General features: G+C 40.7%; 1 protein-coding gene across 4 annotated transcripts in view; it reads left to right on the top strand.

The window, feature by feature from the left end:
- The window catches only part of tm9sf2 (transmembrane 9 superfamily member 2), a 52,868-nt gene extending 42,505 nt beyond the window's left edge, over positions 1 to 10,363 (top strand). For all 4 annotated transcript variants that reach the window (XM_048533096.2, XM_048533097.2, XM_059646463.1 and 1 more), the window contains 5 exons: positions 4,653 to 4,812; positions 5,235 to 5,386; positions 5,655 to 5,766; positions 6,621 to 6,792; positions 8,741 to 10,363. In XM_048533096.2, the coding sequence (XP_048389053.1) occupies positions 4,653 to 4,812; positions 5,235 to 5,386; positions 5,655 to 5,766; positions 6,621 to 6,792; positions 8,741 to 8,808 (664 nt within the window). In that variant the 3' untranslated portion in view covers positions 8,809 to 10,363. The remainder of the gene's footprint in view (positions 1 to 4,652; positions 4,813 to 5,234; positions 5,387 to 5,654; positions 5,767 to 6,620; positions 6,793 to 8,740) is intronic.
- The last annotated feature ends 16,360 nt before the right edge of the window (positions 10,364 to 26,723 follow it).

Genomic DNA, 26,723 nt, shown 5'->3' with positions numbered 1-26,723 from the left:
GGGTCAAATGGTCTACTCCTGCTCCTATTTCCTATAATTCTATAAGGATGTACCCCAAGGTGCTGCAGCTTAGGCTACCCAATATTTAGAATGTTTCAATATTTGGTCTTGATAGTTTTGGATCCCAGGTCCAAACAGGTATTGGTAGGAAAAAAGTCCTTGGTAGGGGAAACATTTTGATGAGAATACTGCAAAAGTGGGAAGACAAGTGCAAGAATAAGAAACCTGCACTAGGAAAAGTTTTGAATGGCAAATAATATGGACTGAAAGGTGGTATGAAGTCTGAACAAAACTTTTGTATTTGCTATAAACATTGTCTTTTAATTAACAAGTCAGAGACCTTTCATGAGTGTGAACTAGTCACTGTGTCATCTGCAAATTATTGAGAGCATCTGGAGAAGAAAGACCAAGAATCAATATTCTGATCCACACAAGAATTATCTCAACATACACCATGAACAGTCAACTAAGCTGCTTTCCCAGTTTTTCCTCTGTCCTTCTTTTTAAACAGTATTATTGTTTCTATGTGTGTATTTAAGGACAAGTTTATAAATGGGCTAAAGTTTTAATTAGTGGAGTTATATGCTGACTACATGTTCTATTTAGTTGTGATAAGTAGTGGTTCTTATTAAATACAGAAACCTAGTTAATGCTTTCTAACAACCTTGGTCAGAATATCAGGTAAATTGGGGAATTTCGCATAACTCAATAACATCTTCAACATTTGAGATGACTCCAGAAATAGTAGGGCTTGATTTCCAATTCACCACCTGAGTGAGGTGTAATACTACAGTTTCTGTATATTCTTAGATTTCTAAAAACATTCACTGAAAATAATATGAATATATTTCCATAATTATCTGACTGATTGATGTATGGAGGCTTTAAATATGTACGGACACCTGCTTGATTTCACAAATGCATACACCTTGTTATCTCCTAATCAGCACTGTACTTGCGTTTATTAGAATTCATTCTTTGTACAGTTGTACCTGCATAACTTATAGTTGATATACTTCTGTTTATGTTATGTTCTGCAATTGAAATCATTTCTGAAAAATACGATCTATTTCAGTTTTATTTTACTTTTTAAGCTTTCGGTAAAGATGGAATCAGGATCATACCTGATAAATTTAATTATTTACTTTGAAAATTGAGAAATATGAGATGAGAACAGAGACTGAATTCAATGTAACGTTTTGCCATATTTAATGTTTGATAGTCTGAAAAACACTTGCATCTTCCCTCAAATATGTAGCATTCCATGAAACCAGTTGTGATCCTGTTTTGCTCATTTTGACAGAATTTGAAAATGTTACTGGCTCAAAATTACTTGATCAAGTTTTGTTCTTCTGCTTCTGGCATGGCTGTTAAAGAAAACAGCTTTGACTGTAAACCAATATATTTGAGTACTCCATTTTTAAGCTATCTTATTTCTTCTGTAAGGATGTGTTTTCTTCAACGGGTGCAGTAACAATTACAGTTTATTGGAAATCGCAACGTAACTCAATACTGCAGTCTAGATAGAACCAGTTGCATGGTCATTCAAACTGATAAGCACAGATTTAATCGTGATGAAGTGAACAAGTGCAATTATACTGTATAACTCTGTCAGAGCGGAGACATTAGCAGGGTCTACTTGGATACTTCTACCAAAGAATGGGCCAAGTGATCACCTTCTGTGCTGTATGATCTTATATTGAACAAGGTGTCTTTGCGGCTTCGGATGCCTCAAGGTACTTTGATAATGTATCTAGGCAATTCTTTAGTCTTGGCTTGATTTGCAGCTTTTTGTACCTTACAGTAAAATTTTTTTGTTCTAATATTTTTGCAGTTTCACAGTTAACACCTGAGCACGTGCATTAATGCTACTGACTGGCTGATTTTAAATTGTATTTTGGGGTTCAGAAGTGTTCAGAATACATTTAAAAATCCCATACATTTGGAGAGGTGTACCAAGCTTTGAATCAGTAGTTTTGGAATTTTAGAGAAGTATTCTTTTTATTCAGAAGTAGGAAGATGGTTGTGTAATGTTAATGCCACTCGACCAGTAATCCAAAAGTTCAGGCAATATTCTTCAGACATGAAATTAAATCCAATAACTATAACAGGGATATAAAGTTAGCCTCAGTAATGATGAACATGAAATTATCACATTGATTATTGTAAAAGCCAATCGTTCACTGATATCCTTTAGTGAAGGAAATCTGCTGCCTTTACCTGTTCTGAGGCTACATTTGATTCCAAAACCACAGCATTTCTGTTGATCCTTAACTGCACTTTGCAATGGCCTAGTAAGCTATTTAGTTCAAGAGCAATTAAGGATGAGTTTCAAATATTAGACCATAGGACACAGGAGCATAAGTAGGCCTCTCTGCCATTAAGTGAGATCATGGCTGACCAGATAATCTTCAATTCCACTTGCCTGCCTTAACCCCATTGCCCCAGATCTCTTTAATGATTAGAAGTCTGTCTATCACTACCTTTGAATATATTTAACAACTCAGCTTCAATAGTCTTCACCTGTAAAGAATTTCACAGATTGATTCCCACCAAAGGAGGAAGTTCCTTTACTCAAAATTATGCCGCTTGGTCCGACTTTCCCACAGGGAGAAACTATCTCAGCATATACCTTGTCAAGCCTCCTGTTCCTAGAACAAAAAAATTTTACTGTAAGGTACAAAAAGCTGCAAATAAAGCCAAGACTAAAGAATTGCCTAGATACATTATCATCAAAGTACCTTGAGGCATCCGAAGCCGCAAAGACACCTTGTTCAATATAAGATCATACAGCACAGAAGGTGATCACTTGGCCCATTCTTTGGTAGAAGTATCCAAGTAGACCCAAGCAACATGCAAAAGGTATTTTCTCATTCTTAAAACCACAAAGCGTATAAGCCTAACCTGTTCAACATTTCTTCTTATGAAAAACCCTCCATTCATGGGATCAATCAAATGATACTTCCCTGGACTATGTGCAAGGCCTGTGTATCTTTCCGAGGGATAAGAGGGCCAAACTGTTCAGTATTCGAGGTGTGATATGACAAATGCCTTGCATAGTTTTAGCAAGATTTCCCTATTTATTTTCTCTATTTTTTTTTTGAAGTAAAGGCCAACATTCCATTTGCTTTTCGTATAACCAGCTAAACGTAATGCTAGCTTTTTATGATTCATGCCTAGGACCCCTAAGCCCCTCTGCTGGAGCTGCAGTCTTTCTCCATTTTAATAATAGCCAACTCTTCTATTCTTCCTTCCACAGTATACTCCAGTTGTCAACTTTTTAACCGCTTACTTAACCTGTCTAGATCCCTCAGTGGACTCCTTGTGTCATCCTTGCTACTTGCTTTCCCACCTATTTTAGTGTTATCTGCAACTTGGCAAAAGCACATTCGCTTTTGTCACAGTCATTTCTGCCTGTTGTCAATAATTGTAGTTTCTGCATGGCTCCCTGTGGCATTCCACTAGTTACAGGTTGCCACATGAAAACACTCCTCTTATTTCAACTCTGTCTTTAGTTAGCCAATCTTCTATCGATGCTAATATACTACCCTTAAAAGCATGAGCTGTTATCATCTTAAGTAGCCTCAAGTGCCATACCTTTAAATGCTTTTGGGAAATTCAAATATTTTGCAAGTATAAGTTCACCTTTTTCTATTCTGTTTATTAATTCCTCAAAGAATTGTAATAAATTTGCCATGCCTGAGTTCCCCTCACACAGCCATGTTGATTCTACTTGATTATATTGTGTTTTTAAAGGTTCTGCATATACATGCACAAGAACAAACATCCTCTCTACAACACTATAGTACAGGGAGCCATTCAAGTGGAGAAGGAATTAGGAGTATAGTAGCAGAGGGGAATGATGCCGTTGTTTGTAGCTGTCAGCATGACACCAGGCATGGCTAAGGATATTTCCTGAGACCTAGAGGGAAACCTTCAGTCCAACTTGCCCGGACCGGGCATCCCAATCCAACCTTTTGCAGCATTTAGCCCATGTCCCTCTAAAGCCTTCCTATACATAAACACATGTAAATGCTTTTTAAATGCTGTAATTGTATTAGCCTCCGTCACTTCCCATAGCACCTCGTTCCATACATGCACCATTCTGAGTGGGGGAAAAATATTACCCCTCCAGGCCTCCTTAAATCTAACTCCTCTCACCTCAAACATCTAATTTTGGTCTCTCGCACCTTGGCACTATTCACCCTGTCTATGCCTCTTGTGATTTTAGAAATCTGCACAACGTCACCCCTCACCCTCTGACACTCCAGGGAAAATAGCCTCAGCCTATTCAACCTCTCCCTATAACTCAAACCCTCCATCCCTGGCAACATCCTTGTAAATCTTTACTGCACCCTCTCAGGTTTAATAACCTCCTTGTAGAAGAGCAACCATAATGATAGGACTAGAAAGGAGGTTCTGATGTAAGATTTTGAACATTTCGGAGCTAAACTAAAATGCAGCACCTTCAAGGTGGTGATATTGATCATGAGGGACTCCAGCATCCCTTGACTGCATAAAGGAATCCTCCAAAGTTTATACGTACTATGATTTCCTTGCAAATGTATTTTACGTCTGAAGATTCCTTCAGTATATGTTCACATTATACCGATCAACATGATGATATGACTGTACCTTTCTTTTGTACCCAGGGTTGTTTTTGCTGATATCTTTATCATGAATCTGATTCTTTGGGGTGAAGGCTCTTCAGCAGCTATACCTTTTGGAACATTGGTTGCTGTTCTCGCTTTGTGGTTTGGCATATCAGTGCCTCTAACCTTCCTTGGTGCCTATTTTGGCTTCAAGAAGCAGGTAAGTTCCTTTGTTGATACATTTTTTGAAATCAGGTTTTTCACTTAATAGAGGTGAACTAATTAATGTCATTAAATCAAAATTCACTTAACCATTCTTGAATAAGTTTATTTTTTAATCCTTTTAATCAGTAATCTGTGATAATTACTCCAATGAATAATTTCCGAAACTCTAGACAGTGGCTTTCTACAGTTACACGTAACATGTTACATTCACGACTGCCATGTACTTCGGTTCACTGAAAACTTTCAGGATGTGGCAGTATAAGATTAAGTCCAAGGCAGTGTGTCCTGTGTCATTGCCATTGTCATGTTAACTGTTCATTTTATTATCCTTCTTAATTCAGTAGTTGAGACTCCATTTCAGATCTGCTTATTTGTACAGTAGTTATTCAGTCACATTATTCAGTGTTCCTCTTACAGACAATAGAGCATCCTGTTCGCGTCAATCAAATTCCACGCCAGATCCCTGACCAGTCATTCTACACAAAGTCTACACCTGGAATCATTATGGGTGGCATATTGCCATTTGGATGTATTTTCATTCAGCTTTTCTTCATTCTCAATAGTATATGGTAAGTCCTTTTGTGGGAAGAAAATCAGCAATACTGTCCTCTTCAAAGGTTTATTTTTGTAGTACATGCACTTTCAAAATACTAAGCAGGTTTGGAATCCTATATGTAAAATGAGCAATTAAGATTTTTTTTTACTTCATGGTATTTCATAGAACAATTTTTTATATACTACACTGGCTTAATTATTTCTGTTGCATACTTGATGGAAATTTACTTGTTGATAGAGTTGCATCATTCATATCTCTAGTTAATTTCACTACCATTACAGGTCTCACCAAATGTATTACATGTTTGGTTTCCTATTTCTGGTGTTCATTATTCTCATCTTCACGTGTTCCGAAGCAACTGTTCTTCTCTGTTATTTCCACCTTTGTGCTGAGGTATGTTCTTTAGAGAGTAATTTATTGTAGCTACTTAGGCTTTATAAAATTTATTTTACTTTGATTTGTTCTTTTTATGATAAAGTATTTCATGCAACTTGTCATTTCCTTGAACTGGTGTAAAATACGCCTCTACAAGTTAATTCTACATGTGGTCTAACTGCTGTGCATCATTAAGATGGATTTTTTTATCAGTGTGGACAATGTCACAGTTCAAACCAAGCAAGAAACCAATTTTTAAAAAGAACTCCTGCTTATTCCACAGTCTTATCTGAGTTCAGTTTTAAACATGTAACATTCAGTGCGTGTGCACAGACACCTCTTAGGAAGTGAAATCTTGATGTGAGATTTGTTTAAAGCAAATTGCACTGGATAAACCCTTTTTATAATTGTATTAACAAGCATGTTAGATTAGGGGGCACTTTGCTCAGTTGACTGGGCAGCTGTCTTGCAACTGCTTTAATTCCTGCACTGGCTGAGGTTATCATGAGGGACTTTCCTCCCCAAACCCCTCTCTCTGTCCTGAGGCATGATGTCCTTCAGATTAAACCACCATCAGTCGACTGTCTAATGAGAGACCAACTCTGTGCTCTGGTAGGCGACTTTACATTTTTACCTTTTTTAATGTTTGAGTAAACAGCTACATGAATTTGAGAGCAAGGCTAACTGTATGCTGGATAGTTCAGAATACAGTGAGTTCCAGCTGTCAGTCTGGCTTTTTTTATTGTATTAATGGAGGGAACTTGCTCCATTCGGAGTGCACTGGATATCATTGCAACCATATAAAATGAGAAGCATGTGATCCTACTGCACACTCCTATTTATGTTTGAGAAAATTGTACTTATCATTTCAGAATTACCACTGGCAATGGCGATCATTTCTCACTAGTGGATTTACAGCAGTGTATTTCTTAATCTACGCAGTCCATTATTTCTATTCCAAACTCCAGATAACTGGAACTGCCAGTATCATTTTGTATTTTGGATACACGATGATAATGACGTTGATCTTCTTCTTACTCACAGGTAATCTGTTAGAAATAATTTCATAGGGACTGGTATTTGCATTTATTGAATGTCATAGTCTTTTATTTGTGCTTACTCTTTGTTTCTTGGAAACATTGTCTTCGTTCCTGAGATAAACACTGAATATCGCATGCAAAATTTGAATACCTACAAGAATAATATGCTTCGGAGTGTATTATATTGTTACAGTTATCCAAAGCTCTGTGAAGAATTTTGTTTGTTTGGGTCATTGTCAATTTTACCATTGACAAATGTTGTGGAACTTAAAATTAATATGTAAGAAAACAAAAAAGAGATTTTCATTTCTATCATATCTTTCACAACCTCATGTTGCCCCAAAGTGCTTTACTCAATGCTACAAAAATACTTGTTTGGTAGCTACGTGAAAATGATCAGATAACTATCTTAATGATGTTGGATGAGAAATCGATAATGCCCAAGAAGTCAGTGCTGCTTTTTAAAATTGTGACATGAGATTTTTTACTCCGACTTAAGAGAACAGATCAGGTCTTGGATTAACATCTTGTCTGAAATATACTACATCTAATGATGCAGCAGTCCCTCTGTATTTCTCTGGGAAGCATCAGTCTGGAGTATGTGTTCAAGTCTGAAGTGATGTTGAAACAAAAACCTGTGATGGGGTGGTGACCATGTAAACATCCTAGCTCTGTTTCATTTAATTCCATCTCCAGAAAGGTTTTTCAACACACCCAGCTCTGATGCAAAGGTTTGTCTGAATAGAACATAATTGAGAAGTAATTACAATGCTTTAGTATGAGAAAAATGCAACAATGTTAACAGCCTCAATTGGATTTCAAAGTAGAACTGACTTAGCGCACAGTTATCATTCCTTTGAATATCCTTGCTGATCCTTTTTTGAATAAAATATTTAGTCAGTTTCCCTCTGTAATGGAACTCCTGTTTTACTTTGTTCAGGAGTTCTGTAGTTTGACTTTATACAAGGCTGCCTACACATTACCTGTTGAGAACTATATTTTATGTCAAAGCAAGACAATATCAGCCATGGGTCAGTTGATCACATTCTTCTTGGCTAAGTTTGAAGATTGATGAGCACAAATTCTCGGCTGAAACTAGAGTGTGATACTCAGGGGGTGTTGCGCAGTCAGAAATCCTGTCTTTTGGACAAGAAATTAAATTGGGCCTCGATGTTCTCGCACAGGTGAATGTAACACATGGTGTTGATAAAAAATATAGGGAAAGTATCTCTGATGGCCTGCCTAATATTTATCTGATAACCAACATGAAAACCAATTAATCTGTCATCTTGCTGATGTTTTATGAACTTACTATGTGCAAATTGGCAACTGCATTTTCTATATTACAAAAATGCAAAGACAGAAATGACATTTCCTATTTCACTTGTAGCTCAGATTACAAGACATCTCTTGATCTCATGTTATTCCCGAAATGTGTTTGATCATCCAGTAGATGAGGGAAATTTTTTCCATTCAGAAATGAACACATTGCTTAGGGCCTTAGGGTTATGGAATTCTACAAGATAAATCTGTAATTCCACTCCTGTGGTTGACAGTGCACGAATCTGTGTCATAAATACTCTACATATGCTTATGCAACTAAGAGGAAAAGACAGATTAGAAAATTGTTCAGCGCAGTAGTTTCTGGTGGTATCCTGCTGTTAAGTCAGAGATTTACTTGCTGAAGGCACTGGCTTTCCTGTTGCATTCCAGGTCATTGGTCAGCCTCAGCAGGCAGAATGCCAGTAGCTGCAATATAGATCTGTCTGATTCACAGCTAGGGTGGTAGCAGGTATCATAGACATTGAGCTGGTAAAACATCATGGCTGTTGAGGACCATGAAAAATGATATCACAGGGTTTTTCAGACTTAAAAAGTCATTTAAGTGAAGTGCCTTTAATGGATCTGAATATCGCTGATTTTGGTTTTACAAGCTCCACATTTTCTTTCAGGAACTATTGGGTACATCGCATGTTTTTGGTTTGTGACCAAGATTTACAGTGTTGTCAAGGTGGATTGAAAGAACTATCTTTCTGGAGAAGTGTACGTTTTTTTGACAGAACTTTTGTTTACCAAGTTGATTTGATGTCTTGCACACGGAAGAGTCTGGTTAAATCAGAAGAGCTATTGTACAAAATACTGGCACCAAGTTTATATTTTTTAACTAAAACTTGTTGGGATATAAATCATTTTGAAATGAATGCACACTTGTTCATTTTGAACAAAAATCTGTCCTGTTTGCTTTTTAACATTGGGATTTGTTTAAAATTTCCATTATATTTTATAACTAGATTTGCACAGTTGCAACAAAGGTATTTGTGACAATAATGTTTCTGTAAATTGTGGTATACACTGTCTACTGAAATAAAAATCTTCAAAAGACCTGTACGTTTTAAGATAACAAAAACTCAGTGCAATAAGCCAAAAAGACTTGGTTTCTGATTAAAATGCATTTGGTTACTTGTTGCTTTCTCCATTTTTCTACTCTCATTATTTATTAAGAAACAATACTGTTGTTATGCAAGCAATTAAGGAGTTTCTTTTCACTTCTTCCTTTTTGCCGCCTTTTCATGAGGTGTTGATATTTTTATTGCCTCCTATTATGACAGCAGAGGGGGAAATCTTCACGTGAATGGGTTATTATTCATAAATTGACATTCCAAGTTTAATTTAGTGGCAGGAAATAATTCATTGCTACGACGAAGCTGGCAATGATCTGTTTAAGAAGCGGCAACATTGCCTTGAGAATGGTTAATCTGTCACTAGAACAGAATGAAAAATATATGTAAATCCAATTTGGCCTAAAATAGATTATTAAAAGCTTACATCCACAGAATTTCCTGACTGGCTTTGTCAGCTGCAGCACTTATTTTCTATCTCATCAATTCTCAAAAAAGATTGTTATTCTTGTTTTATTTTACCCATGTTGAGTTAGTTGGCTCGCCTGATGGAAATTTGTCTCTTGATATTTTCCTACTATAGTTTTTTAGTGTCACTTGCATAATTCTCTCTTCGCTTGGCAAAAACTTCAGTCTTGCCGCATCACCCTGCAATGCAGAAAGAAGCTTTAAAAACTATTTTTAAAAAATGCAGACATATAAATTGGATAGTAAAGTGTAGGAAGAGTAGCATACTGGAGAAGACAGGAGGCTGGTGAATGCTGGAGAAGATGGGAAGGAAAGAGGAGGAAAATAGAGAAATGACCATTTCCCATGCTTGTTTTCTTTGTATCTACATAATACACTAGTGAATGTAAAGGAAATATCTTACATTAATTGGAGGTTTAACTTTGATGCTAATAGGCCTATTTTGTTGATTTTATGATGATCATTTGAACACTTATTTACTTATATTAAAAATTGTTTCTGTTTTCTGTAACTAGAAACACTGCCAAACTTTAAATATTTATTATGATTGTGAAGGAATGTATTGGGCTGCTTTTCTTTATTGGGATGATTGGTCATTGAATACTGTATTTTTTTATTCCGTTGGGATGACATTTTGCTGTGTGCCTCTGAATCATTCAATTTGCAGGTGAGCAATCTGTTTTTCAATAAATCTTGTGTAAAAATAAATTTTTCATGCACTATTGATTATAGGGGTAAAAGAAAAACTTGCATTCATGTAGCAGTTTTCACAATGAATAGGAATCTTAGTACATTTTACATCTATGCAATTATTGAATTATAGGTATTTGTAGTTTGGGATAATTTCCTGCCTGTCCATGGAAATAGTTCTGTAGGATATTTTATCTACACAAGCAAGCAGACAGGTCCTTGATTTAACTTCTCATCTGAAATATGGTACTCTGATGTTGCAGTGCTCCCTTAGTTCTGCACTGGAGTACAATCTTTTGTTTTTGTGTCAAATCTTGGAGTGGAACTTGAACCCAAAACCTCATGATCCAGAGAGTTGAGCCATAACAAACACCTTACAGATTTTTTTTTAAAAAAAGCAATTTGTAGGCCCAAGAATTGTCATGGAAATAGTATTGCTACTTTTTCAGTATCCTATCACGCTAATTAAAGCTTTTAAAATAATAATCCACAAAATCACACCAGTCTTGAGAATTTTACATGATGCTGGTGTTTGCAATAAAACAGTGGTAGTTACAAATATATTGGAACAAACCAGAATGAAGATTGAACTGAATGTTTCACATTAGAACAAATATAGACAAATTTGTTTACTTAGGACACATAATAAGAGAAGATGGTAAATGTGGTGAAGTTAGAAAGGTAACCAGAAGTAAATCAGTGAGGTTGCGGGGTGGATGAAAGAAGTGGGAGTTGGATAAATGTTTGAAGAGGTAAAAGTGCACGTAAGTGGGACTACAGAAAGTCCACACTTTGGTTGTGTTCCTTCTTTCAGTGAATGATGGATTCCCATAGAAATCCATGATCTAACTGCATGTGGTGTCTAATGGGCATTCATCACTTCCAAAAAGTAATGTACACATTGAAGTACTGCACTGCTACTTCAGGTAACTTGTAAATTAAAATAACTTTTCAATGTTTTTATTATATTTAATGATTTTATGTGCTTAAGGACCTTTTATCAACAAAAAAAACTTTAAACCAAATTGAAATGGTGTGCCTTTCCAAAATGTCTGCATTCAAAAAATACAATAATCCACACCATACATTTACATTGTATTTCTATACCTAATAAATTTATGTTCTGCAAATAATTGTTAAAATTCAACTGTGTAATTTTAATTGACCATGCTCCATCTAGTGTTAGAAGCTGGTCAGTGCACATGCAACTTTTGCCACACAACTCTGCTGAGTTCTCAACATGAACTATGACAGAAATGGACACAAACTTTTTAAAAATAAGAATAGAGAATGTGAACAGTGTGGAAGGGATTGTGAAGCATGTCCGAGGGTAAGGGCAAGGAGAAATCAGGACTGAATGCAGGAGCAAATGTACGAGGAGATGTGAGGAGCGAGTCACACGAAGTTGAGCAAACATGTATGTGGAACTCTCAATCAAATATGCCACTTCTATTAACAGCATTAAAGCAAAATAATGTTAACTTGGCTAATTTTAAGAGGGGACTTACTGTAACTGCATAGCTCTTTAAAGGAGGAGAAATGTTCCAAAAGATTTTCTTATGGTTTGTATTATTCTATAAGAATGAAGAATATTCAAACTATAAAGAAGAAAAGGAAAATTCAGTGCTATGTTCTATGCACTTTTCTGTATACCTCAAATAATTAAGATTATTGGAGGAAAATAGATGCCTTTGAAATGTAGATGTAAAGTCTTATGCCTAAAATTTTATAAACAAAGCACAAGACAAATGAAGAGGTGCTTGAAATAATGAGCAAAAATAATACTCTTAAAGAATTTAAAAGTGACATCCAGAAAAGAGTGTGTCAATATTTCAGCTGTGAAGTTACTGCAATTTCTCCAGAGGGCAAACTGGCGTGCCGCCGATTAAAAAGGACTGACCCGAGAATAATTGGGTTACAGTGTTTGTTTTTGAGCTGCAGTATATGAGGGATTGGTGCTCATATGGTACTGAATTTGATTGAGCAAGAAGTACCATGATAGCAGATCACCTAGTAAAGGTTAGATACATACATATATTGTATGTCAATTAAATTGCAATTTTTCTGATATGACTTGATGTTTCAATACAAATTCTTCTAAGTATTAACACCATACCTCCATTAAACTAATGGTTTGAAGTTGCCCACTTCCCACCTCTCAGCCTGACCGAAAACAACAGCATTTATCCATACATTTAACAAAATATATCCTAGGCTGTACTTGACGCTTGAATTGTATCCACCATTGAGAATATAATAATTATACTTTTAAACAGACCTTGTTAGATAAGGTTACTAGGGGCACTGAAGTCAAAGCAGGTAGATGGAATTAAGATGCAAATCGGACATGGTCTAACTGAACAATTCAAGGGGATGAATGACCCCCCTATTCCCTCCTTGCTACCGTTTGCATAGAATGTTATGATTGATGGATATGCTGGATCTATTACTGCAGTTGATTTTGCAAGAATCCATGATTGTGACTGATTGGTGATTGCAAAATAGGCAGAAAGTGGTTTTCTTATTATCTTATGCAAGGTTACACTAGCTTAATAGCTTTAAAAAGGCTTACTGTAGATTATCAAATTGGCAAACCTGTCCATTATGTGACCATTTTGACTTGGCCAGTAACAGAAATTAGATTCCAATATGTTTTCTAAAATTTTGTAGAAATGTTAATCAGGATGTTAATGCTTTTCATGAATGATTTATGATTTTCAACATGTGTTATGGTGTCTGCCAGGGAAGTGGAGTTAAGGCTACAATCGGGTCAACCATGATCATTATGAAATAGCAGAGTGTATAGGTTAAATGGCTGATTCCTGCTACTCATGGTTCTACTTGGAATGTGTTCCATCTGAATGATTAAGGCATATAGTATAAATATATTTGAGAAAACTTGATAAAAATAATGAGGGAAAAGACCTGGAAGGATATGCCAACCGACTGAAACAAAGTAGTTAACACACAAGTTTATGTGGAGAACAAACAGCAGCATTGACCAATTAAAATAACCTGAAATGAAGTAAATAGCTGCAATACAAAACATAAAAATTCCATGAAGCATTCTAATTTATTGCATGTATTTCCTAGATGTGACATTTTTGCCTCTTTTGTATCCTGAAGCCACTTAATTGTCTTTTCTGCTCTGGCGTGCTGCCTAGCAAGCCTTTTATGTCGATATTTTCTAATGTTGCGATTCTTTATATCTGAGGTTCATTAATTTTTGATCAATGACACATTCACTTGCATTCTTTTTGTGCATCTGCACAGTATTTTCTTGCACTTAACAGACTGTTACATGTCACATTTGATTTAACTGAATTTTTACTTAAATAAAAAAATTGATTATTTGTGATGACCAGTAGATATTACAATGTCAAGGATTGAAACTGCTTTGCTTTTTTTTAAATTGATCAAATTATAAGAAGGATTCACATCAAGTCTTTTGCAATTCAACTCCCTGCAGTTTAACAAGTTTGATGTGCCTGTATTAGCATTAGTTCTGTCTGTATGATCTCTCTGGTGTAGCTCTCCTTACTGGTAATGTAATGAGCACACTCACAAATTTGCATTAATGAACACCACAAAGTGAATTAATTGAATATGTTGCATGCTTACATTTTACAATATTCCTTGAGTTAGCCAAAGTGGGAGATGAAAATAGCAGTAATAAGCAGATTCAACTCTTCCCTTACACAGAATGATTAAATATGTTCCTCAAGCCATTTCTGTCAATAAAGTTAAAACATTGATGAAGGATTACATTGAATTTACATCACAGAAACAGGCTTTTCTGCCCAACTCGTTTATGTACCACACAAGCTTCTTCCCACTTATTTTGTGTGACTCTATCAGTATATCCTTCTTTTATCCCTTCTATTTATTCAACTTCCATTAAATGCTATTCCGCTCAATCACTTCGTTTGGCTGAGTGTTCCAGATTCTCATCACTGTCCAGGTAAAGGCAGTTCTCTTGAATTTCACTTTGACTTTATATCTGATTATCTAATATTAATGGTAGCTATAGCATTATGTTCAACATTTGATTTGCAAAACCTATGAGCATTTCCTTTCATTTAATTTGTTACAACTGATAAAATACAGAAGAATACAAAGGAAACATGATGACTTGATGAAAACGTTTACGTATGGATTGACTACATAAGTTTAATCTTTTAAGAAAAGTGACCTTTATTTATCCAATAAATGCTGCCTTGCAGCATATCTATTTCCTTTCTCCCCCCATTTTTGGGAGAACTGATGAAGGGCCTAGACCTGAAACATTGGCTCTCCACAGTCCTAAGTTTTTCCAGCAATTTCTATTTTTTAGATTTCCAGCATCTGCAGTTCTTTGTTTCATTTTAAACATTGCAAGCTGTCTGCTAATAGGCATTTCCAAATGGTCAGCCTGAACAGAGCTGTGACACCATTTATATTCCTGCAGCCATAATTGGAAAGTTAGCAGTCTTTGTCAAAGTGGGAGATTGGGTGAAATCATGTTACCCTTTCATGGTCTCAGGATAGCATAAATGTATTCAATTTAAAATGATGCAGATGAGAGGAGCTCTTTGGATCGTTGCATTTCATTTAAAGAACTAATCAATTAGTCCCACTCTTCTGCACTTTTCCCAATTCAAATATTTAACTAATTTCCATATGGTACTGAATTTGATTCCTCCACTCTTTGAGGCAGTGCATTGCAACTGACAATTTGCAGTGTTTATTTTGTAAAAATATGCTTTTGTTGCCTGTTTTCTTGCCAGCCGCCTTAAATCTGTATCCTCTGCTACCATCCCTTATGCCAATTGAAATAGGTTTACTTTGTCTAATCTGTTCATGAATTGAACATTCCTATCAAAATGCTCCTAACCTTCCCCATTCTAAGAACAATCACTTGTTACTTTTGTATCTCCACAGAACTGAAGCCCCTCAGCTTGATGCATCTATTCAAATGTAGCTGTAGACCATAAGGGGCTCTAGGCATCTCTTTATCCTTGTTGTAAGTCCCACTCATTTCTCCCTCTATCCAGTTTCTGTTGTTTCACACACATCCCCCACCTCCAAACTGAAATGATCTTTCCTGATATTTCACTTTCTGCTGTCACTGTAGTGATTGTAATGATCTCAGCCATGTGGACCTCATGGAAAATGAGTCCCCTGTTTGGGCCTGTTAATCTGGTTCAATCAAAAAGCCCTGGCTGACAGATTAAAAAGAGGAGTGTCAGACACTCTTGAGAGCTGGCTTTGAGAGAGCTGGGCCAGTGTCACGGACCTTCCACATGTAAATGAAGGGTGATTTAGTGACAGAATAGCTATGGAGTTATTTCAGTGCCAATGAGAATAAAAGCATGTTCCTGAAGAAAGTCACTCACAATTGTCTTTTTTGTGTTGGGGTAAACATTTCTGCTATCATGTCATTTCGGAAGTTTGTCTTGTTCAATCCTGCTGCCGAAGACTGGGCTCAGTAGGGGAAAAGAATGTGTCTTTTTTTCTGGGCAAATAACATTGGAGCAGATGAAAAGCAACAAATAATTCTCACAGCTTGTGGACATGCAGCTTTTTCAGTTATTAGGAGCCTAACCAAGGCACCACATTCTAAAACCTTTCAAGAGTTGATGGATTTAGTTATGACCCCAAACCTTCTCTAATTCTGAGATGCTACCAGTCTTACCTGGCATTTCAAGAACAAAGTGAATCTGAGTTGGGATTTTTGACTAGGTTAAGACAACTGGCAGAGGCATAGGACTTTGGTTTAACCCTTAATGAGATACAGAGGAGACGAGGTGGTATGTGGGATTAATGATGTAACCATGCAAAAGCATCTGCTAGCTGAAACTCAACTGGGCTTCAAACAGGCACAACAGTTGGCGTTGTCATTGGAAAATGCAGCGAGTGGAGCATCCAAGTTGCAAGATATTCCAATGGAAGTAGATACCCTTGCCAGTCTGACTGAGCTTGGGGAACACCACTTGAGTGAAGGCAATTACATAGCCATACTCAGGACATATCCTGAAAGAGGGGCTCTACAACAGCCCACAGCAAAACCACAAAATAAAAGAGTCCAACTCAACCTAAGTATAATAAGAAAACTCATAAGTCAGTATCCAGGAGAGTGCATATCCTGGAAAGTCCACCTAAATCTGGTTTGGAACAGTTAAGTTGCATAGCAACATCCAAATCAGAACCATTCAAAATAAACTGAGATAATGGGAACTGCAGATGCTGGAGATTCCAAGATAATAAAATGTGAGGCTGGATGAACACAGCAGGCCAAGCAGCATCTCAGGAGCACAAAAGCTGACGTTTCGGGCCTAGACCCTTCATCAGAGAGGGGGATGGGGGGAGGGAACTGGAATAAATAGGGAGAGAGGGGGAGGCGGACCGAAGATGGAGAGTAAAGAAGATAGGTGGAGAGGGTGTAGGTGGGGAGGTAGGGAGGGGATAGGTCAGTCCAGGGAAGACGGACAGGTCAAGGAGGTGGGATGAGGTTAGTAGGTAGCTGGGGGTGCGGCTTGGGGTGGGAGGAAGGGATGGGTGAGAGGAAGAACCGGTTAGGGAGGCAGAGACAGGTTGGGCTGGTTTTGGGATGCAGTGGGTGGGGGGGAAGAGCTGGGCTGGTTGTGTGGTGCAGTGGGGGGAGGGGATGAACTGGGCTGGTTTAGGGATGCAGTGGGGGAAGGGGAGATTTTGAAACTGGTGAAGTCCACATTGATACCATATGGCTGCAGGGTTCCCAGGCAGAATATGAGTTGCTGTTCCTGCAACCTTCGGGTGGCATCATTGTGGCAGTGCAGGAGGCCCATGATGGACATGTCATCAAGAGAATGGGAGGGGGAGTGGAAATGGTTTGCGACTGGGAGGTGCAGTTGTTTGTTGCGAACTGAGCGGAGGTGTTCTGCAAAGCGGTCCCCAAGCCTCCGCTTGGTTTCCCCAATGTAGAGGAAGCCGCACCGGGTACAGTGGATGCAGTATACCACATTGGCAGATGTGCAGGTGAACCTCTGCTTAATGTGGAATGTCATCTTGGGGCCTGGGATGGGGGTGAGGGAGGAGGTGTGGGGACAAGTGTAGCACTTCCTGCGGTTGCAGGGGAAGGTGCCGGGTGTGGTGGGGTTGGAGGGCAGTGTGGAGCGAACAAGGGAGTCACGGAGAGAGTGGTCTCTCCGGAAAGCAGACAGGGGAGGGGATGGAAAAATGTCTTGGGTGGTGGGGTCGGATTGTAAATGGCGGAAGTGTCGCAGGATAATGCGTTGTATCCGGAAGTTGGTAGGGTGGTGTGTGAGAACGAGGGGGATCCTCTTGGGGCGGTTGTGGCGGGGGCGGGGTGTGAGGGATGTGTCGCGGGAGATGCGGGAGACGCGGTCAAGGGCGTTCTCAATCACCGTGGGGGGAAAGTTGCGGTCCTTAAAGAACTTGGACATCTGGGATGTGCGGGAGTGGAATGTCTTATCGTGGGAGCAGATGCGGCGGAGGCGGAGGAATTGGGAATAGGGGATGGAATTTTTGCAGGAGGGTGGGTGGGAGGAGGTGTATTCTAGGTAGCTGTGGGAGTCGGTGGGCTTGAAATGGACATCAGTTACAAGCTGGTTGCCTGACTGAGGACGAACGGTCAGTCCTAAGCAAGGGGCTCACCTTTGTCCCCCTACAACCACACATCAACGAATACCAGTCACGGTCGGACATAGAGCAGTTTTTCCGCCGTCTTCGCCTGCATGCCTACTTCTTCAACCGGGAACCCAACCCTCCTTCCACTGACCCCTTCACCCGCTTCCAACACAAGTCCTCCTCCTGGACACCACCCCCAGGCCTCCTACCCTCCCTCGACCTCTTCATCTCCAACTGCCGTCGAGACATCAACCGCCTCAACCTCTCCACCCCTCTCACCCACTCCAACCTCTCCCCCGCAGAACGGGCAGCCCTCCGCTCCCTCCGCTCCAACCCCAACCTCACCATCAAACCCGCAGACAAGGGTGGCGCAGTGGTAGTATGGCGTACTGACCTCTACATCGCCGAGGCCAGACGCCAACTCTCCGACACCACCTCCTACCACCTCCTCGATCATGACCCCACACCCGAGCACCAAACCATCATCTCCAACACCATTCATGACCTCATCACCTCAGGGGACCTCCCACCCACAGCCTCCAACCTCATTGTTCCCCAACCCCACACGGCCCGTTTCTATCTCCTTCCCAAAATCCACAAACCTGCCTGCCCCGGTCGACCCATCGTCTCAGCCTGCTCCTGCCCCACCGAACTCATCTCCACCTATCTGGACTCCATTTTCTCCCCTTTAGTCCAGGAACTCCCCACCTATGTCCGTGACACCACCCACGCCCTCCACCTCCTCCAGGACTTCCAATTCCCTGGCCCCCAACACCTCATATTCACCATGGACGTCCAGTCCCTGTACACCTGCATTCCGCATGGAGATGGCCTCAAGGCCCTCCGCTTCTTCCTGTCCCGCAGGCCCGACCAGGCCCCCTCCACCGACACTCTCATCCGCCTAGCGGAACTCGTCCTCACACTCAACAACTTCTCTTTTGACTCCTCCCACTTCCTACAGACCAAGGGGGTGGCCATGGGCCCCAGCTATGCCTGCCTCTTTGTAGGTTACGTGGAACAGTCCATCTTCCGCACCTACACAGGCCCCAAACCCCACCTCTTCCTCCGGTACATTGATGACTGTATCGGCGCCGCCTCTTGCTCCCCAGAGGAGCTCGAACAGTTCATCCACTTCACCAACACCTTCCACCCCAACCTTCAGTTCACCTGGGCCATCTCCAGCACATCCCTCACCTTCCTGGACCTCTCAGTCTCCATCTCAGGCAACCAGCTTGTAACTGATGTCCATTTCAAGCCCACCGACTCCCACAGCTACCTAGAATACACCTCCTCCCACCCACCCTCCTGCAAAAATTCCATCCCCTATTCCCAATTCCTCCGCCTCCGCCGCATCTGCTCCCACGATAAGACATTCCACTCCCGCACATCCCAGATGTCCAAGTTCTTTAAGGACCGCAACTTTCCCCCCACGGTGATTGAGAACGCCCTTGACCGCGTCTCCCGCATCTCCCGCGACACATCCCTCACACCCCGCCCCCGCCACAACCGCCCCAAGAGGATCCCCCTCGTTCTCACACACCACCCTACCAACCTCCGGATACAACGCATTATCCTCCGACACTTCCGCCATTTACAATCCGACCCCACCACCCAAGACATTTTTCCATCCCCTCCCCTGTCTGCTTTCCGGAGAGACCACTCTCTCCGTGACTCCCTTGTTCGCTCCACACTGCCCTCCAACCCCACCACACCCGGCACCTTCCCCTGCAACCGCAGGAAATGCTACACTTGTCCCCACACCTCCTCCCTCACCCCCATCCCAGGCCCCAAGATGACATTCCACATTAAGCAGAGGTTCACCTGCACATCTGCCAATGTGGTATACTGCATCCACTGTACCCGGTGCGGCATCCTCTACATTGGGGAAACCAAGCGGAGGCTTGGGGACCGCTTTGCAGAACACCTCCGCTCAGTTCGCAACAAACAACTGCACCTCCCAGTCGCAAACCATTTCCACTCCCCCTCCCATTCTCTTGATGACATGTCCATCATGGGCCTCCTGCACTGCCACAATGATGCCACCCGAAGGTTGCAGGAACAGCAACTCATATTCCGCCTGGGAACCCTGCAGCCATATGGTATCAATGTGGACTTCACCAGTTTCAAAATCTCCCCTTCCCCCACTACATCCCTAAACCAGCCCAGTTCATCCCCTCCCCCCACTGCACCACACAACCAGCCCAGCTCTTCCCCCCCACCCACTGCATCCCAAAACCAGTCCAACCTGTCTCTGCCTCCCTAACCGGTTCTTCCTCTCACCCATCCCTTCCTCCCACCCCAAGCCGCACCCCCAGCTACCTACTAACCTCATCCCACCTCCTTGACCTGTCCGTCTTCCCTGGACTGACCTATCCCCTCCCTACCTCCCCACCTACACCCTCTCCACCTATCTTCTTTACTCTCCATCTTCGGTCCGCCTCCCCCTCTCTCCCTATTTATTCCATTTCCCTCCCCCCATCCCCCTCTCTGATGAAGGGTCTAGGCCCGAAACGTCAGCTTTTGTGCTCCTGAGATGCTGCTTGGCCTGCTGTGTTCATCCAGCCTCACATTTTATTACATTCAAAATAAACCCCTGGTTAAACGGTCAGCCAGTTCCAGTGGAGGTCAATACTTTCATGGCCATTTCAGTGATCACAGAATCAATCAATCTTTAACAAAATTCGCCCTGGACTCCAACACTTAAGTTTGCATAAGACCTCAGCTAGACTGGGAACCTATACCGGGGAACCTTTACAGATTAAATTGGTTCCAGTCTCTTAGTCTGTGTTACAGCATGGAAACAGGCCCTTTGGCCCACGCTGGTCCATGGTGCTCACTCAGCTAGTTCCAACTGCCTGCATTCAGTCCATAGCCCACTAAACTCTTTGCATCCATGTACCTATCCAAATATTCTTAAAATGTTGCTATTGCACCTGCCTCAACCATTTTCTCTGGCAGCCCATTCCATAAACACACCACTCTCTGCATGAAGAAGTTGCACCTCAGGTCCTTAAATCTTTGCCCTCGCAGCTTAAACCTCTGCCCTCTAGGTTTCGATTTCCCCATTCTTGGGAAAAGACAATGTGCATTCATCCTACCTATTGCCCCTCATGATTTTATGCACCTCAATAAAGGTCACTGCTCATTCTCCTACATTCCAAGGAATAAAGTCTTATCCTGGCCAGCCTCTCCCTTTAACGCAGGCCTACTGGTCCTGGCAACATTCTCATAAATCTTGTTTGCGTACTTTCCAGTTTAACTATGTCTTTCCTATAACAGGGTGACTAAAACTGTACACAATACTCCACAAGTGGCCTCGCCAAATGACTTATACAACTGGAACATAACGTCTTGTACTCAATACCTCAATCAATGAAGGCCAACATGTTAACTGCCTTCTTCACCACTCTGTCTAGCTGTGACACTGCTTTCAACAAACTATATATTTGGACTCCTAGGTCCCTCTATCCCACAACACTGCTCAGGACCTTACCATTTACTGTATAAATCCTACCTTGGTTTGACTTTCCAAAGTGCAATACACTTACCTGTATTGAGTTGCATTTGCCAATCCTCAGCCCCCTTCCCCATCTGATCAAGATCCACTGTAATTTTTGATAACCTTCTTTGCCAATGATACCTCCTAATTTTGTATCATTCACAAACTTACTAATCATGCATTGTACATTCACATCCAGATCAATTATGTAAATAACAAATAATAAAGGTCCCAGCACTGACCCTTGTGGCAAACCACTAGCCACAGGCCTTCAGTCTGAGAAACAATCTTCAACCATCACCCTCTGCTTCTGACCATTGAGCCGATTTGAATCCAGTTAGCTAGATCCCCCGGATCCCATGTGACCCAACATTCATGACAAGCCTGCCATGCAGGACAAAGAACAAAGAAAATTACAGCACAGGAACAGGCTCTTCCGCCCTCCAAGCCTGTAACGATCCAAATCCTCTCTCTAAACCTGTCGCCTATTGTCCAAGGATCTATATCCTTCTGCTCCCTGCCCATTCATGTACCTGTCTAGATATATTTTAAATGCAGTATAATGCCCGCCCCTACCACCTCTGCTGGTAATGCGTTCCAGGCACCCACCACTCTGCGTAAAGAACTTTCCACGCATATCTCCCTTAAACTTTTCCCCTCTCACCTTGAAATCGTGACCCCTAGTAATCGAGTCCCCCACTCTGGGAAAAAGCTTCTTGCTATCCACCCTGTCTGTACCTCACATGATTTTGTAGACCTCAATCAGGTCCCCTCTCAACCTCTGTCTTTCTAATGTAAATAATCCTAATCCACTCAACCTCTTTCATAGCTAGCACCCTCCATACCAGGCAACATCCTGATGAACCTCCTCTGCACCCTCTCCAAAGCATCCACGTCTTTTTGGTAATGTGACGACCAGAAATGTACGCAGTGTTCCAAATGTGGCCGAACCAAAGTCTATACAAGAGAGTAACATGACCTGCCAACTCTTGTACTCAACACCCCGTCCAATGAATGAAAGCATGCCATATGCCTTTGTGACCACTCTATTGACCTGCATTACCACCTTCAGGGAACAATGGACTGAACACCCAGATCTCTCTGTGCATCAATTTTCCCCAGGGCTCTTCCATTTACTGTATAGTTCGCTCTTGAATTGAAATTTCTAAAAAACAGCACCTCGCATTGGCCTGGATTGAACTCCATCTGTCATTTCTCCACCCAACACTCCAATCTATCTATATTCTGCTGCATTCTCCGACAGTCCCCTTCACCATCTGCTACTCCACCAAACTTAGTGTCATCTGCAAACTTGCTAATCAGACCATCTATACCTTCCTCCAGATCATTTATGTATATCACAAACAACAGTGGTCCCGACACAGATCCCTGTGGAACACCACTGGTCACAGTTCTCCATTTTGAGAAACTCCTTTCCACTACAACTCTGTCTCCTGTTGCCCAGCCAGTTCTCTATCCATCTAGTGAGTACACCCTGGACCCCATGCGACTTCACTTTCTCCATCAGCCTACCATGGGGAACCTTATCAAATGCTTTTCTAAAATTCATGTATATGACATCTACAGCCCTTCCCTCAACCATCTATCATCACTTCCTCAAAGAATTCTATCAAGTTGGTAAGACATGACCTTCCCTGCACAAAACCATGCTGCCTATCACAAATAAGCCCATTTTCTTTCAAATGGGAATAGATCCTATCCCTCAGTATCTTCTCCAGCAGCTTCCCCACCACTGACATCAGGCTCACCAGTCTATAATTTCCTGGATTATCCTTGCTACCTTTCTTAAACAAGGGGACAACATTAGCAATTCACTCATGCTCAAGGATGCTGCAAAGATACCTGTTAAGGCCCCAGCTATTTCTTCTCTTGCTTCCCTCAGCAACCTGGGATAGATCCCATCTGGACATGGGGACTTGTCCACCCTAATGCCTTTTAGAATACCTAACACTTCCCCCCTCTTTATGCTGACTTGACCCAAAGTAATCAAACATCTATCCCTAACCTCAACATCCATCATGTCCCTCTCCTCAGTGAATACCAACGCAAAGTACTCATTAAGAATCTCACTCATTTTCTCTGACTCCTCGCATAACTTCCCTCCTTTTTCCTTGAGTAGGCCAACACTTCCTCTAGTTACCCTCTTGCTCCTTATGTATGAATGAAAGGCTTTGAGATTTTCCTTAACCCTGTTTGCTAAAGATTTCACTTATCAAAGGCCTCATTAAAGTCCATATAGACAACATCCACTGCCCTACCCTCATCTATCTTCTAGTAACCTCTTCGAAAAACTCTAAAGGCTTTGTCAGACATGACTTCTGAGCACAAATCCATGTTGACTATCACCAATCAGACCTTGCCTATCCAAATGTTGGTTGATCCTGTCTCCAAGCACTTGCCTGCCACTGATGTCAGGCTGTCTGGCCTGTAGTTCCCTGGCTTGTCTTTGCTACATTTCTTAAACAACGGAACAACATTAGCCACCCTCCAGTCTTCTGGAACTTCACCAGCGGCTAAAGATGAAGCAAAAATCTTTACAAGGGCCTCTGTAATTTCTCCCTTAGCCCTCCACGAAATCTGAGGATGGACTTGATCAGGCCCTGGGGATTTATCCACCTTAATGCACTTTAAGGCTGCAAATGCAATCCAAAACTTCCCCACTTGTTTCCCTTATCTCCTCAGCATCTATGATTCTGTCCTCAGTAAATACTGAGGAGAAATATTCAATAAAAATCTCCCTCATCTCCTGTGGCTCCACAAATAGATGACTATGCTGATTTTTAAGGGGACATATTTGCTCCCTAGCCATCCTTTTACTCTTAATATAGCTATAGAACCTCTTGGGATTATCCTTAACCTTATCTGCCAGGTCCATCTCATACCCTCTTTTTGCTCCTCTGATTTCCCTCTGAAGTGTGCTCCTACACTTTTTGTAGTCATCTGGGGATTCACTTGAGCCTGAAAGCTTAAACCCAACGTACGCCTTCTTTTTTCCTGGCCAAAGCCTCAATATCCCTTGTCAGCCAGGGATCCTTAAACCTGCCAGTTTGTCCCTTCAGCCTAACAGGGACATACAGTCCCTGGACTCTTGATATCACACTTTTAAAAGCCTCCTATTTGCCAGTCATTCCCTTTTCCCCCCCCAAAACAGACTCAACCAATCGACCTCTACTAGATCCTGCCTAATGGTCCCAAAATTGGCCCTGCTCCAGTTCAGTACCTTAACCTGTGGACCTGTCCTAACTTTTTCCCCTGACTATGTTAAAACAGTCTAAGGATCTTTGGTCAAATAAAAACCACTTGGACTGTATTTAATTAATTTGGATAAACGAACTGCTGAATCAATCTCTTTTGATTTAAACTTATTTTCAATAGCCAGTTTGTCCATTCTATTAGGGTCCACCTGTAATTTGTTGCAGTCTGCTTCAATTTTGACTATTCCAATTAGGTGCTGTCTAAAAAATTTTAAATTATTATTTTCCTAATGTAATGGTTTGTTAATTGTTAAAGTAAATTGTGAACACCACAGATCTTTGAAATATCACCACCCCATGGAACCACTTTGAATAACTACCCACCTTTACCTTCCACTCTCTGCTTTCTGTCTTTAAGTCAGCTGGTAATCCATTCTCTTTGTTTGACCTTATTCATTAGCGTAATATAGCCTATATAGCCCAATAGCCTACACCTTATTGAAGGCCTTTTGAGAAATCAAGATAAATTGCATCTCCATCACCATTGTTTACTCTCTCTCGTACCTCCTCAAAAACTTCTATATGGTTAGGCAATCAAGACTTTCCATTTTGAATCCCTGCTAAGTACATTGCTGTATTTCTTATTTCTAGATACTTTTCAAGTAAATCCTTTAGTCTGTTATTTTTCAAAGCTAACTTATCTATAATTCCTTTAACACATTCAGGCCCCTTTTTTAAATTATAGGAATTGTATTAGCTATTTACAGTCTTTGGGGCTGTACCTTTTCCCAATGGATTACTAAGTGTGTCTATCAATGCCTCTGTTATTATGTCCCTTAATATTTTGACGCATGTGAGTGGTATCAGGGGTTTTATCCTCCTTGAGTTTGTTTAGTTTATTCAATACATCCCATTTTTCTTATCTTAATTGCATTTATTCAATGATGAAATGAATGATTCAATATCATATTCACTTGTTCCATCTCCTATTAAATATGAATGAAATTATTGCTTAATATTTGTCATTCCTCTATAGTTACCCATGTTATTAACCCATCCCTTAATGGTCCACACTCTCATCATAGCTTTATTTTCTTATTGATGTGCCTATAATATATTTTAAAATATTGTTTTATGTTCAATGATTTAACATTTTCTCCTTACCATCCAGATTGTTTTTTTAATTTAGTTCCTAGTCTGTTAATATCCTCTCCTACAATGAACTCCTCTCCTTACTGTGCACTTAATATATGCCTTATTCAGAACCCACAGTTGTTCCCAAATGATATTGTTTGTCGATGCAGTCTCACTGGTTTCATTTTTCCTTTTAATGGAACATATTTTTACTGCAGACTGAACATCATAGCAAATATTTCCATGTTGTTCTTTGTTACTTTCCAGTATTGTTGCTCATTTTATTTTCCAAGGTTCTATTTTCAGCCTCTTCAGTTACCTTTGTTTTCATTGAACTTACAACCTTTTCAATCACTATCTCAAACAGTATTGTATTATGGTCACTATTGCCTAGCTTGTATCCCACTTTTAGTTTTCTCATTTGTTCTGGTTCATTCAACATTCAGCATCCCTCACTGAATGAGTGAACGATTTATTGTCACATACATCCAGGGAGATAACAGTGAAACATGTTCTGTCGCCACAATCCGGTCCCATTTTGAGGTACAAAAGAGTAAATAAAGTATTTAAAAGGAGAGATAATAGGAACTGCAGATACTGGAGAATCCGAGATAACAAGGTGTGGAGCTGGATGAACACAGCAGGTCAAGCAGCATCTTAGGAACAGAAAAGCTGACGTTTTGGGCCTAGACCCTTTCCACATCTACCAGCTTTCCTGCTCGGCCTGCTGTGTTCATCCAGCTCCACACCTTGTTATCTCGTATTTAAGGAGATTTTGTCTTCGTTGGCCGTAGTCCCAAACACAATTCCAAGACTTCTGCGAGGTCCATGCTCGGAGCCTACTGCAGCCAGGACCCCCACTCCGGGCACCAACACCAGCACAGCCTAAAGTCTACATATCAGGCCTACTGCAGCTGTAACT

The sequence above is a fragment of the Stegostoma tigrinum genome, chromosome 6, assembly GCF_030684315.1.
Source record: "Stegostoma tigrinum isolate sSteTig4 chromosome 6, sSteTig4.hap1, whole genome shotgun sequence".
NCBI lineage: Eukaryota > Metazoa > Chordata > Chondrichthyes > Orectolobiformes > Stegostomatidae > Stegostoma > Stegostoma tigrinum.
The sequence above is the reverse complement of the archived record's forward strand: the minus strand, read 5'-3'. Positions and strand labels throughout refer to the sequence as shown.